At 43.1% G+C, this 13,194-nt stretch overlaps 1 protein-coding gene across 2 annotated transcripts in view; it reads right to left on the bottom strand.

Moving 5' to 3' along the window:
- Positions 1–13,194, bottom strand: part of LOC126161581 (Ig-like and fibronectin type-III domain-containing protein 1) — a 666,669-nt gene that overhangs the window by 96,665 nt on the left and 556,810 nt on the right. For both annotated transcript variants that reach the window (XM_049917526.1, XM_049917527.1), the window contains 2 exons: positions 11,159–11,393; positions 6,778–6,916 (listed from right to left, as the gene is read on the bottom strand). In XM_049917526.1, the coding sequence (XP_049773483.1) occupies positions 6,778–6,916; positions 11,159–11,393 (374 nt within the window). The remainder of the gene's footprint in view (positions 1–6,777; positions 6,917–11,158; positions 11,394–13,194) is intronic.

The following is a 13,194-nucleotide window of genomic DNA, read 5'->3' as shown; positions in this document are numbered from 1 at the left end:
AGATCAGAATGATAATTGTGCACGTAGGGCAGCTGAAACCTTTTCAAGTGAGACTAAAAGTTATTCCAGGGATAGGAGACGTGGACCAGAAAGGGTGAGTGAGAAGGAAGGTATCGGAAGATAAACAAGAAGTTGTGAAGGAAATGGTAACAAGGAACCTGTATGGATTAAGGCCCAGGAGATAGTCATTTAATATCATTCTTTATAGCTTAGGTATAGATTTTGTGTAATTAGCACAAGCAGCTGCAGAGCAGCAATGAAAGTGAAGGGGGAGGAAAGTAATAGGTATTCCTGCCCGTAGGTGGGATTTAGAGAAGGACATATTGAATAACACACTACTGTGACAACTGACTGGAGAAGTAATGCAGTATGCCAGAGCTGCATAAGAGGCATTTGATCAGAATATCAGGCAACTACAAACCAAAGTGGCAGTCTTAGACAAGGAAGTAGTAATGGCAAAATGGTTGCAGTCCATAGAAGATAGTGTTTGGGACACATGAAGGAAGGTAATAGAACTATAGGAGCCTATGCAACATGCTGTAAGAGGTCAGCTAGGGATAAATGTGATGTTACCAGAGCAGCATGGGGTCTAAGGAAGTACACAAGGAACTACTGCCAGAATTGTGGTTACTTTTAGAACCTGAGCACAAAAGCTTACCTTTTTATTCCAAGGTACCCACAGTAACAGTGAGAAATGATGGATCAAAAGTTTACATTTCTGTTTCTACACCTGTAGAAGGGAAACAAGCATATTACAAGTGCTACATAGTTCATGCGTCTCCTGTCAAGTGGGCAATACTGAAGAAATTTGTAGGAGCAAAAATGAAGCGACTTTAATTAATTGCAAAAGATAAGGAAAGATACGTAGAAATGGAGGAAGCAAATCTACAAAAATACCACTGAGGGGAAATGACAGCTTGCCTGAGGGGCAGGATTCCTGCACAGTGAAATTGCTAATGGGACAAAAGGAGGTAAGAGAATGCAATAAAGAAGTAATCATGCCGGAATTGTACTTTTAGCAGGTTGAGGTGCATTGGTTGTATTCTGCCTTTGACAAAATGATAGTAGAGGCTGGTTGTTTCGAGCAGAGGAAGTTTACGTCAGCAAAGAGACTAGAATTAGCAGGAGTGCTTTGTTATTAAATGGAACAGTGTGTGAGATAGTGGGGCCTACTTTCCATCTGCACACCATCATTTCAAGGGTAACTCACCTGAATATTTCACAGCCTGGTTTGTACTGGCTGGAGGAACCCATGGATATGCTATCTACTGCAGATCTAACCAGCTTAAATAAGACTCTGGGACCAGAACACACTTCTGAACCAGCAGGAGGGACGAATCTCCCTGGAAACCTTATTGCGGCATGTAAATTCATATCAGGAAAATCAGTACCAGAAAGAGGCTACATTCACTATCGTCATACCAACCACTATATTGGCACTTATTCTGCTGAGCATAGTCCTCGTTTTGGTATGTATAAGATGCACAAAACTGAGCTTGGACCCAGCTGTGATTCAGATATCAAGGGATTGGATATCCAAAGTATAAAAGCAGCAGAAGGAAGCTGAACACACATGTGGGTAGTATTAAGAATAGTTGATTCATTTTAGCTTGCAAGTTTGGAACAGAGAGTTAGAAGTTAATGTACAAGAAGCCTAGTAATGAATTAACACCCATGGTGCTTGAGTTAATTAGCAGGGCAAGGGGTCCTATGGAAATGTGTAAGATCAAGTGATAGGGTTAGGGAAACGAACTGCTGAATAATTCTTAAGAGGTGAAACAGGGACAGAGGGGCTGACCATGAGGAACTTTAAAGTAAAGGATAATCTAGTTTGGTTGACCCGAGGGACTGGGTCTTGATAAAAAATAGATAAATGTAGTGGGTTCAGTGTAGCCAGTGTGAAATATGCCAGAGCGGAAGTGAGTTGCAACAGAGCCAGCCACAGACGGGGGAGAGTGTTATACATTGATAAGCAAAATATGGCTGACTTGGCACGGTATAGCAAAGGCCGACCCTGCAATATGCTAGTGGAATGAGAGACGCCTTTCTTCACTTTTTGCTGTGGAATTGTTTAGAGTATGTGCCTAAACAAAACATAGTCTGAAGCCATTTGTGTACTAAGACATTCTCATCTCAGTATCACAGGCTACGCCAAGACTGTGCAACACCCAGAGCGACATCCCGGAAAGAAATGCAGGGTCTGCTGTTCAACCACCAGGCAGGAGAGCCTTCCCTGAGTCATGAGGGAGCTACCCACTCACTGGAGGAAGTTGACGGGTGTTGTCAGCTGTACCACCATGTGATCACACTTGCAGCTGGAGAGTTCACTGACAGTGGCATTAGACTGATGCCACACTTGGCCCCACTCTTTGCACTGTCAGCAAGGGTGGACGTCTATTGTTTCACAGGAAAGGCACCTCAATGCCTCCACCAAGCTGTTCTTGATGTACTTTGACCACGGGCGAGAATAAAGAAATTAATTGAACACATTTCCTGTCATCCTGATGTCTCATTTCACTCTCCACCAATGCGGGCAAAAATCCAATGTCACTTAACAATACCAACTATGGACTGGGAGACAAGTGATTAGGGTGTGTAGCAGGGACATGGAATAATGTGAAACTCTTGTAAATGCCTTATCTGAAGAGCAGTTTGAGGAGGTATTATCTTAGATCTGCAAGTAACAAAAAGACCGGAACTTTTGGATGCAGTTAGTGTAAACAAGCAATCAACGATCATAAGACCATTACAGCATCACTGAATACAGCTTTAAATAGGAATACAAGGAAAGGTTGGAAGATGTCTATGCATGGTGAGAGTGACAAGAAACAGATTACTTGAGCGGTCAGCATGAAAATTTCATCCTACCACTGACAATGTTGAGCATCAATGGACAATGTTCAAGAGCATTGTACAGTACACTTTAGACAGGTATGTGCTGAGTGGAGTCGTGAGGAATGGAAAAGGCCTACCCTGGTTCGACAGCCATATTTGGAAGCTGCTATGAAAGCAAAGAAAGCTCCAATGCAAATTTAAATAGAGCTAAAGCCTTACTAACAAACAAAAATTAAAGGAAGCCAAAATTAACATGAGGGGAGCCATGTGTGAAGTGTTCAATGAATTCAAAAGCAAAATTCTGTCTATAAAATCGACAGAAAATCCTAAGAAGTTTTGGTCTTATGTTCAATCAGTAAATGAATTGAAGCCATCTATCCAGACACTCTGTGACCATAATGGCATTGAAATGGATGACGACACAGAAAAGACCGAAACACTAAACGTCTTTTTCCATAACTGCTTCACAGAGAAATATGCAGTGTACTGCCTCCTTTAAATCATCGCAGGAGTATCAAAATTGTTGATATCGAGATAAATGATCATGGGATAGAAAAGCAACTGAAATCGATTAAGAGAAGGAAGGTAACTGGACCTGGTTGGATAACAGTACTATTCTACATAGAGTATGCAAAAAACTTGCTCCTCTTTTGGCAGCTGTGTACTGTAGGTTTTTGCAGCAGAAGAATTCCTGATGATTGGTAAAAAGCACGGGCTATTCCTATTTTTCAAGATGGGTCGCCAAACAAAGACAAAACTATAGTCCTGGCCTATATCTCTGACAGCTGTAGTGTTTTGGAAGATGTTTTATGCTTGGTATTATGACATTTCTGGAGAACCATAATCTCCTCTGCAGGAATCAACATTGGTTCCAAAAACAACGATGATGTGAAAACCAGCTGATGCTGTTCGCCCACGACACCCAGAAAGCATTAGGTTCAGGCGCCAAGGTAGATGCCCTGTTCCTTGACTTCCGGAAGGCGTCCGTTACATTTCCACGCTGCCGTCTAATGGACAAAATACGAGTGTCATACAACCTGTGTGATAGGACTGAAGAACTTCTAGCAAACAGAGCACAGCATGTCATTTCAATGGAGCGAAGTCTTAAGACATAAAAATTACTTCGAATGCACCCCGAGTTGTGTTGTAAGTCTATTACTTCTCACACTATACGTAAATGTTATAGTAGACAACATCGCAAGTTCCATGAAGATTTTCCTGGGTGACTCTGCTGTATACACAGCAGTCACAATGCTAGAAAATTGTCGCAACAAGCAGGAAGACCTGCAGAGGATCGACAGTTGGTGCAGGGAGTGGCAATTGACCCTGAGCATAAACAACTTAACGTATTGCGTGTACACAGGCAGGAAGACCCATTATTTACACAATTACAGAGCGATACTGGAAGCAGTTAGTTCAATAAAATATCTAGTAGTATGCGTATGGAGGGATTTAAAATGGAACGACCACATAAAACTAGTTGCAGGAAAGGCAGGTGCCAAGACTTGAGATTCATTGGAAGAATCCTCAGGAAATGCGAATTGTGCTAGAAAAGTTTTGCAATAAAGCTACATTTATTTTTAATTTTTTCGGAGTAATTTCCGCCAAACTGAATACACCTCTCCATCCTCCGGTACCACTCCCTAAACCAGTTCTCAAGGGTTTCTGAAGGGAGTAAGGCACACTCGTTGTCTCAAGCCATCAGGAGGTTCTCATCACTTGAAAACTGCACTCCTTTCACCTTCATTTCCACTGCGGGAAAAGTAAAAAGTCACAAGGATCAAGGCCTGGACTGTAAGGAGGGTGCCAAGAAGTTTCAGTCCTGTACCCCGCAAATATTCGGTGCGTGCTTTGGCGCAGTGACCTGGAGCGTTGTCGTGATGGAGCAATTGAGTGTCCATTCTTGACTTCGATCGCAGGTTCTTCAAAGACTGGGATGACTTTGGGCAGGCACTGCTCAGTGTACCACTTAGCTGTGACTGTCTTCCGTGTGTTTAAAACAACACGCTCTACAATTCCACTCGAGTTGAACAAAACAGCTATCATTTTCTTCTTTACTGATTGGGATTTTCTGACAGCTATGAGTGAGTCGTCATCTTCAAAGACGTAAACTTTGTACTGAGTCTTAGTCGGCAAGTCATAATACACTCGTAGTACAGCCAAGTCTCATCACCTGCCACGAAGCTATTCACATACTGCGATTGTCCCTTAGAAAACGTTCGTAACATCTCCCGGCACCAAGCAACACATCGTGTTATCTGCTCTTCCGTCAGTCTATACGGCACCCAGAGACAACAAAGTTTCTTTATTTGCAAATGATCACGCAGAATCGAATGAATTGCTGGTACATTTAGCACTAAGGTGTCCTGTCTTCGTCTATCATTTTCCTCAAATTATCAATGTTTTCCCATCCTCTCAGCGTCCTCCAGAGAGAAATTTCCTCTTTGGAATTTTCTGTACCACCTGAATATATTTGTGCGATGTGGATACACATGGCCGAGTGCAGGGTCGTTTTTCAGAACACTGGTCTGTGTTTAAACCACGCGCGAAGCTGTACCGCAAAACTGCCCAAATCTCACTTCGTGACCACGATGCCACAGCAAGCACTTCAAACTAACCCTGCTAGTGACTGCGCCCCCAGACTTGGCACAGCGGTTACAATCCACGGATGAAGTATTCTCAGAGCACTGCAGCGATCAGCTTTCTGCGACTTATTGTTACGTCGTATTGCAAAACTTTCCTAGTACCCTTAGTATAGTCCATCAACAAAGGAGGTAGCTTACAAAACCCTCGTCCGACGTATACTTGAGTATTGATCGTCAGTATGGGATTCGTACCAGATAGGATTGGTAGAGGAAATAGAGAAAATCTAAAGAAGAGCAGGACATTTCATTACAAGCTCATTTAGTCAGTACGAAAGTCTCACAGAGATTATCAACCAACTCCAGTGGTATACCGTTTCGCGAACGTACGTTTCTAGAAGAGCAAAAAATATATTACTGCCTTCTGCGTATATATCTCAAAAAGTCTATGAAGGTAAAGTTACCGAGTCCGCACAGAAGCTTACTGGGAATTGTTTTTCCCTCGAACTATTCACGACTGGAACAGAAAAAGGTGGCAAGTAACAGTGGTACACAAAGAATCCTTGTGAAGTATAGATGTGGATGCAGAAAGTGTGTGAGCCTATCCAGATGAAACTCCACATATTTAAGTGTGTTGTGTTTCAAGTAAGCAGACAGTAGACACACGGTGCACCTCACTTTCCGTATCCACCTGTTTATTCCACCCATATCCTGTGCCAGCTCATAAATTTCCCATATATAATACCATCATCTTTCCTACAGCTCCCCTGGTCTGCTGCCTCACCTGTATCAACACATCCCACTTCCCCCTATCTTCAAACATAGCGTATCCTTTTGCAGCAAAATTTTAGTTGCCTTTGAGTCTCAAACCATGAAATCATACCTGAAGCTTCCATTTCCTTCCAACCATATCGTACCCATCCAATTCCAAATGAGGGCTCCGAACCACTCTTTCCTTTCCCTACTTATTTCCTCACTGCTGCATCCCACATACCAGTTTATTACCACATAAACATTCAACATCCTTTTCCATACAACATCCCTCTCCAACATTACAGTCCCTAGTTACATTTACCAGGCACCCACATCATGTCGTCCTCATAATGAAGAGAATGTACATTACATCACCATTTTTTGCCATAAACATCACCACTTATTTTAACTTCTTAAATAATACCATATTAAGCTTCTAAAAGAACCTAACTAAAAAAAAAAAAAACTGAAGAAGCGCAATTTGGCTGCTGCCAACCCACCCCAGCAGGAGGAACTTAAACAACTGTTAAATAAAGACAAAAATTCCCCCGGCAGGGAAGAAAAGCTGATCATATCTGCGGATCTGTATGCAGCTGCCAGGACTTACCGAGACGTTGTAGGAGTAGGTTGCCTGCACTGGGGAGACCTCGTGGGGTGACGGAGGTGCCGTCATCTCCTCACCAGCGAACGGTATCTCCGCAGCTGCAGCGCGCGCATAGCTATCAGCAGCGTCAGCGTAGCTGTCCCTGAGCAACAGGCAGATATTCATCATATTGTATGGAAGGCACTACCAGTAGGACGTAAATTCGGTAATTGAGGGCCTTTTGGAAGACACTTTTACTTCCAGACCATATGAACATGGTAGATTACATATTTAGTATATACAATTTGAAGCGGACGGGACTACCCATCCATTAATGTCGGCGGTTGTTAGCGGACAACATAAGTCAATGCAGCAAACACAGACAGGAGGAGAGGTCACCCACTTTATGGCAGGTTCCACACTTTGAACCTCTAAATGCGACGTTTAACTTCACATAGAGGCTCATATTTTCTCTGAATGGTGATGGCAGCTTGCAAGAACTTTCTCACGGAATTCTTTGTAGAAATGTCCTCGTGGGTCGTTCACTCTTATGTATCTTTAATGAAGTTAACCATCAGCAATAAACGATGTGTCGTCATGCTCACCGACAATAACATGTACACTTGTGTGCAAATGTTAAGCATCATCAGCGAAAGAGGAAGGTTGAGAAGCAATATCATGAAAGAGAGATTACGTTTTGTCACGCCGCCAGTGACAAGGTGAACATGGAACAAGCTCAGTGTGAGTAAGCATGTATAAAGAAATCACCAGGGGCCATTTCGAGAGAACCATTCTGGCATTTACGCTAAGCGAAATAAGAAAATAACGGAAAATCTAAAAGTGCACGACCTAACGAGAATTTGAAGAACGTTGCTTTCCAAAACGAGTTCAGCCCTCAACCACTGCACAACCTCTTTGCAGGAAATGGAAAGAGGAAGAAACACTGTAAATTACTATAGAAATTTGTGCCTGTAGAAAACTTTCACACAAGCCAGAATTGTATCACTCACAGTTTCGAACAGTCACGCGTTTCATAGATAACGAAAAGCACATAATTAGAAGACACACAATGTCCAGGTCGTCGCGAGCAGAGTGAGTAACTGGTTATTAGAGAATCTCCTTAGTCGTTTGAGTCAGACTGAACAACGTAACAGCGTAAATATTTGCTCATATGATAGGACCATTCGTCTACGCTCATACCAGCCATTGCGATAAGAAAATGTACAGAAAATTGTCTCCGAAATTGTTCCTTTCTAACACCATTCGCCAGATTTTGCCCTATTTGTTGTTTTCTGCTTTCTATCCTCAAAAAATGACGTTTAGGTAATGAAGAGGTTCTCTGCTTCGTAAAAAAGTATTTGCACAGCTCGAAATAAATTTCTTTAATACATTATTGTGAAGCATCTATAAGCCATATACAACACTTGGCTGTTGTGGGAAAGGGGGATGGGAGGAGAGATGTAAGGGAAAAATTCCCTCCCTCTTTCTCAAACGGCTTTCTACAATGGTACGGTGTGTTGTATTGTTTAGTAGCTAAGGTTGGCAACGGGTGTAAACATTCCGTACCAGTGGAAAGTCACCCGATCCCCACAGATTGTATCGCTCCCAGAAAAGGGGAAGGTTATACAGTATCCTAACTTTATTTTTTCTTTCCTGTTACCGTGTTTGAACGGACAGTTCGTCTTCAGATGGATGCAACAGCTTGTGAGAGACTGATGATGTTGTGCCCTACGAGAAATAAAATGTGAAGAGAAAACAATGATCTTTGCTTTTCGCCAGGTAAAAATTACAGAGCATAAAAATTATGTATGATTCATGTGTTTACTGTGAAATCGTCCAGTTATCTAAGAAGCCCTGTGTGCTGTAGTACTGTAAGAAGTCATGCTTCAACGATGGTTCCCACAGGCATTCAAAACTTGCAATGACAAAGAACGACAAAACGATTTATACGGGTATATTCAACTTTCATTTATGAGGAAATTAAAATGCGTTCAACTCCAAAGAGATCAATTTGAGAAATATTTACCACGATTATCAATCTGTCTTCGTATGTCGAATGTCATGGTATGGCCTACTATAAATGTTTATATTTTTACATACTTCAGTTTTCAAAAGGTCACAGCTAACTTTCGGAAAAAAAGTAGCATGAAAATGATGAGCCACGAGAATGGCGAGGAATTCTGTAAATTACAGGCTCATTTAACACTGTATACTTTCAGCTGCATGTGTAAAGACCTGCACACATGGTGGGCGTACGACAGGATCGGTAACATTGCAGCTGGATAATGGTGCACAATCACAGGCTGATCGCACCTGCTAAAAAATTAAATTGAATTAAAAAATCCGACACGATTCGAAAAACGTTCAAAGGTAGAACTAGCTCAGCACAGGAAGCTGAGTAACGGAAGACAGAAAGTGCAAGACACTCCACCAAGGAAAAAAAAAAAAAAAAAAAATCCCGAGTGTAGGTGGACACGACTGAAAGAAACACCAATCCTCTTATTTACATGTTCCTAGTAGTCTCCAGATTTGCGTTGAGTTTACATTGTGCAAATTTGTGAGAGTTTGTTAATGGCACGGCATCTGTTCCCAGATTTTCGGACGAATCTTTTTCGGATGTAACATTTTTCTGAGTTGCAATTTCTTGTATGTTATGCTAAAGCGATATACTAAGAGCCAATGTAAACAAGATATTACGAGAGGATACCCGAAAGAAACCGAAGTTATTTTTTAAACTTATTTATTCACATTTTAAGCACAAACCTTCAATCCCCTTCAAAGTACTCTACACTTTTATTAATACACTTCTCTAATATTTTGTTCCATTTTTCAAAAAATTGTTTAAATTCATCATTTGTGACGCTTGACACTGCCTATGTCGTTTTTTCTTCACCTCAGGAACATCAGCAAAACTCTTTCCTTCCATGTCTCATTTTCATTCTAGGAAACAAATGGCTCTGAGCACTATGGGACTTGACTTCTGAGGTCATCAGTCCCCTAGAACTTAGAACTACTTAAACCTAACCAACCCAAGGACACCATACACATCCATGACCGAGGCAGGACTCGAACCCGCGTCCGCAGCGGTCACGCGGCTCCAGACTGAATCGCCTAGAACCGCACGGCCACATCGGCCGGCATTCTAGGAAACAAAAAAAAAAAAAAAAAAAGCACAGGCCAAGGTCGGATGTCTATGGGGGGTAAGGGACAGGGGTCACACCATTTTTGGTCAAGAATATCATACAGGTCGGGCTGTGTGAGCAGGGGCTCTGGTATGACACAAAAACTAGTCACCCGACTGCCACAAATCAGGCAGCTTCCAGCGCACACGTTGCGCAATCTTTTCAAAACTTACAAGTAGAAAGCCCGGTAAACTGTCTGACCCTACAGAACAAACTCTGAATGGACGACTCGTCCCACATCGAAAAAGCAAATCAGAAGTGTTTTAAAGTTTGATTCCACCTAATGGTCTTTCTTGTGGCGAGGCGAACTTTCAGTCTTCCACAGCGGCTTCATTGTTGGTTTCATTCAGGATCGTAAGCATAGCAGCAAGATCCGTCACGTGTGATAATTTTTGAAAAAAATTTTGGTTCATTTCGGGGCTCTTCTTTCAAAGTACAGCATGCTTCCACGTGACCTTGTTTTTGTTCCGTAGTCAGCAGCCGTGGCAGGAATTTGACCCGCATCCTCGTCAATGCCAAATTTGTGTCATAGTTCGCTGTAATGAACTTGGGCTAAGGAAGGAGGAACAGAACGAGGTTTGTCATCAACTGATATTTCACCATTTTTGAAACGGAAAATCTACTCGAACACTTTTTTCCCTCTAGCATCGTCTTTGTACGCCGCTTTTGCATTCCATTAGTTTCTGTTTCGCTTTATCCCAGCAAAAAGCAAAATTCATAGAAAATCAGCGATTGCAAGAACGACAGTCACACAAAACCGTAGTCACTATAAACTTTGTCGAAACTAGTCCTGACCTCCTCGTGGCACTCAGTTTACTGGCTCTGGAAAGTTGGCTCTGTGCGCTCCTAGCGGCAAACCGCGGTACTGCAAAAACTCTGCCCACCAAAAAAATTAGTTCAGTTTCTTTCGGGTCCCCCTCGTATGTTAAAACATTTTAGACGTTTCATTGATATTAAAATTGTAGACATCTGTGGCACATTAAAGGTGTAAGCAGGTGGAGGATGGGGGGCAGTAACAAACTATGACCCCTGTCCAAAACCGAACCGCGAATTGAAGCACAGGGAGCACATGTGGGATGTCTATCAGTCGCTTCCATAAACTTGACGTCTTTTAAATTTGGAGTCACCTGCCACGAACATCGGAGAAGCTATCTATGTGTATGAACTGCTCCAATTCGCTTGTTAGATGATGAATGTACTGAACGCTGTGGCAGAGCACCTACCTAGTTGATGAGTCTGCGGTGGAGGCGGTGGCGCTGAAGGTGACGGCGGCAGGCGGCAGGTCGTAGTCCTCAGACGGCGGCTGCGGGTCCTGGTCAAACTGTCGCAGTGACGTCACGTTGATGACGTATGTGGTGACGGTGTCGGCGTTCTCCGAGGGCGCCGTCCACGACACGCGGATGGTGTTCTCCGTGAGGGCCTCCACTTCCACGTCTTCCGGAGGGCTCGGCAGCAGCTCTGCGTCACACGAGTTCACCTAAGTACTACCTGCACACCTTTTATCAAGAGCTCAACAGGGGGTGCGATTGGAGCAGAGCAAGCGACCTCCACACAACACATGGGCTGCCACGGTTGAGGAAAAATGCGGAGGCAGCAAGTTATGCCTTCCTCAGGCACTCCAGCCACTGGATACCTGCATTCCCAGAAGCTGCCTGAAATCTTTTGTAATCGAAACTGAATGCATGTTACAGAATGGTACTCGTTCTACAATTTACGTACGTTGTTAATAATTCATTCACTGACTGATATTGCAGTCATGAGCGTGAGCAGATATTTACTCAAGAACGGGGCAGAGGGACTCAAAAGGTGACATTTTTAAAAATATAACTAAGTTGGTGAGTTTGAATTAGTGCATGCCACAAGAAATAAATTTTACTGGAGACAACATTAATTTTATTATATCCCAGAGAGCTGATGGCTTACAACCGAGGCTCGGACTGCTCCAAGGGACAGCATACAAAAATTATATACAGGGTTATTACAAATGATTGAAGCGATTTCACAGCTCTACTATAACTTTATTATTTGAGATATTTTCACAATGCTTTGCACACACATACAAAAACTCAAAAAGTTTTTTTAGGCATTCGATATGTGCCCCTTTAGTGATTCGGCAGACATCAAGCCGATAATCAAGTTCCTCCCACACTCGGCGCAGCATGTCCCCATCAATGAGTTCGAAAGCATCGTTGATGCGAGCTCGCAGTTCTGGCACGTTTCTTGGTAGAGGAGGTTTAAACACTGAATCTTTCACATAACCCCACAGAAAGAAATCGCATGGGGTTAAGTCGGGAGAGCGTGGAGGCCATGACATGAATTGCTGATCATGATCTCCACCACGACCGATCCATCGGTTTTCCAATCTCCTGTTTAAGAAATGCCGAACATCATGATGGAAGTGCGGTGGAGCACCATCCTGTTGAAAGATGAAGTCGGCGCTGTCGGTCTCCAGTTGTGGCATGAGCCAATTTTCCAGCATGTCCAGATATACGTGTCCTGTAACTTTTTTTCGCAGAAGAAAAAGGGGCCGTAAACTTTAAACCGTGAGATTGCACAAAACACGTTAACTTTTTGTGAATTGCGAATTTGCTGCACGAATGTGTGAGGATTCTCTACCGCCCAGATTCGCACATTGTGTCTGTTCACTTCACCATTAAGAAAAAATGTTGCTTCATCACTGAAAACAAGTTTCGCACTGTACGCATCCTCTTCCATGAGCTGTTGCAACCGCGCCGAAAATTCAAAGCGTTTGACTTTGTCATCGGGTGTCAGGGCTTGTAGCAATTGTAAACAGTAAGGCTTCTGCGTTAGCCTTTTCCGTAAGATTTTGCAAACCGTCGGCTGTGGTACGTTTAGCTCCCTGCTTGCTTTATTCGTCGACTTCCGCGGGCTACGCGTGAAACTTGCCCGCACGCGTTCAACCGTTTCTTCGCTCACTGCAGGCCGACCCGTTGATTTCCCCTTACAGAGGCATCCAGAAGCTTTAAACTGCGCATACCATCGCCGAATGGAGTTCACAGTTGGTGGATCTTTGTTGAACTTCGTCCTGAAGTGTCGTTGCACTGTTATGACTGACTGATGTGAGTGCATTTCAAGCACTACATACGCTTTCTCGGCTCCTGTCGCCATTTTGTCTCACTGCGCTCTCGAGCGTTCTGGTGGCAGAAACCTGAAGTGCGACTTCAGCCGAACAAAACTTTATGAGTTTTTCTACGTATCTGTAGTGTGTCGTAACCATATGTCAATGAATGGAGCTACA

Source organism: Schistocerca cancellata, chromosome 2, assembly GCF_023864275.1.
Source record: "Schistocerca cancellata isolate TAMUIC-IGC-003103 chromosome 2, iqSchCanc2.1, whole genome shotgun sequence".
In the NCBI taxonomy this organism is placed as follows: domain Eukaryota; kingdom Metazoa; phylum Arthropoda; class Insecta; order Orthoptera; family Acrididae; genus Schistocerca; species Schistocerca cancellata.
Note: the sequence above shows the minus strand (reverse complement) of the source record. Positions and strands in the feature narration are given on the sequence as shown.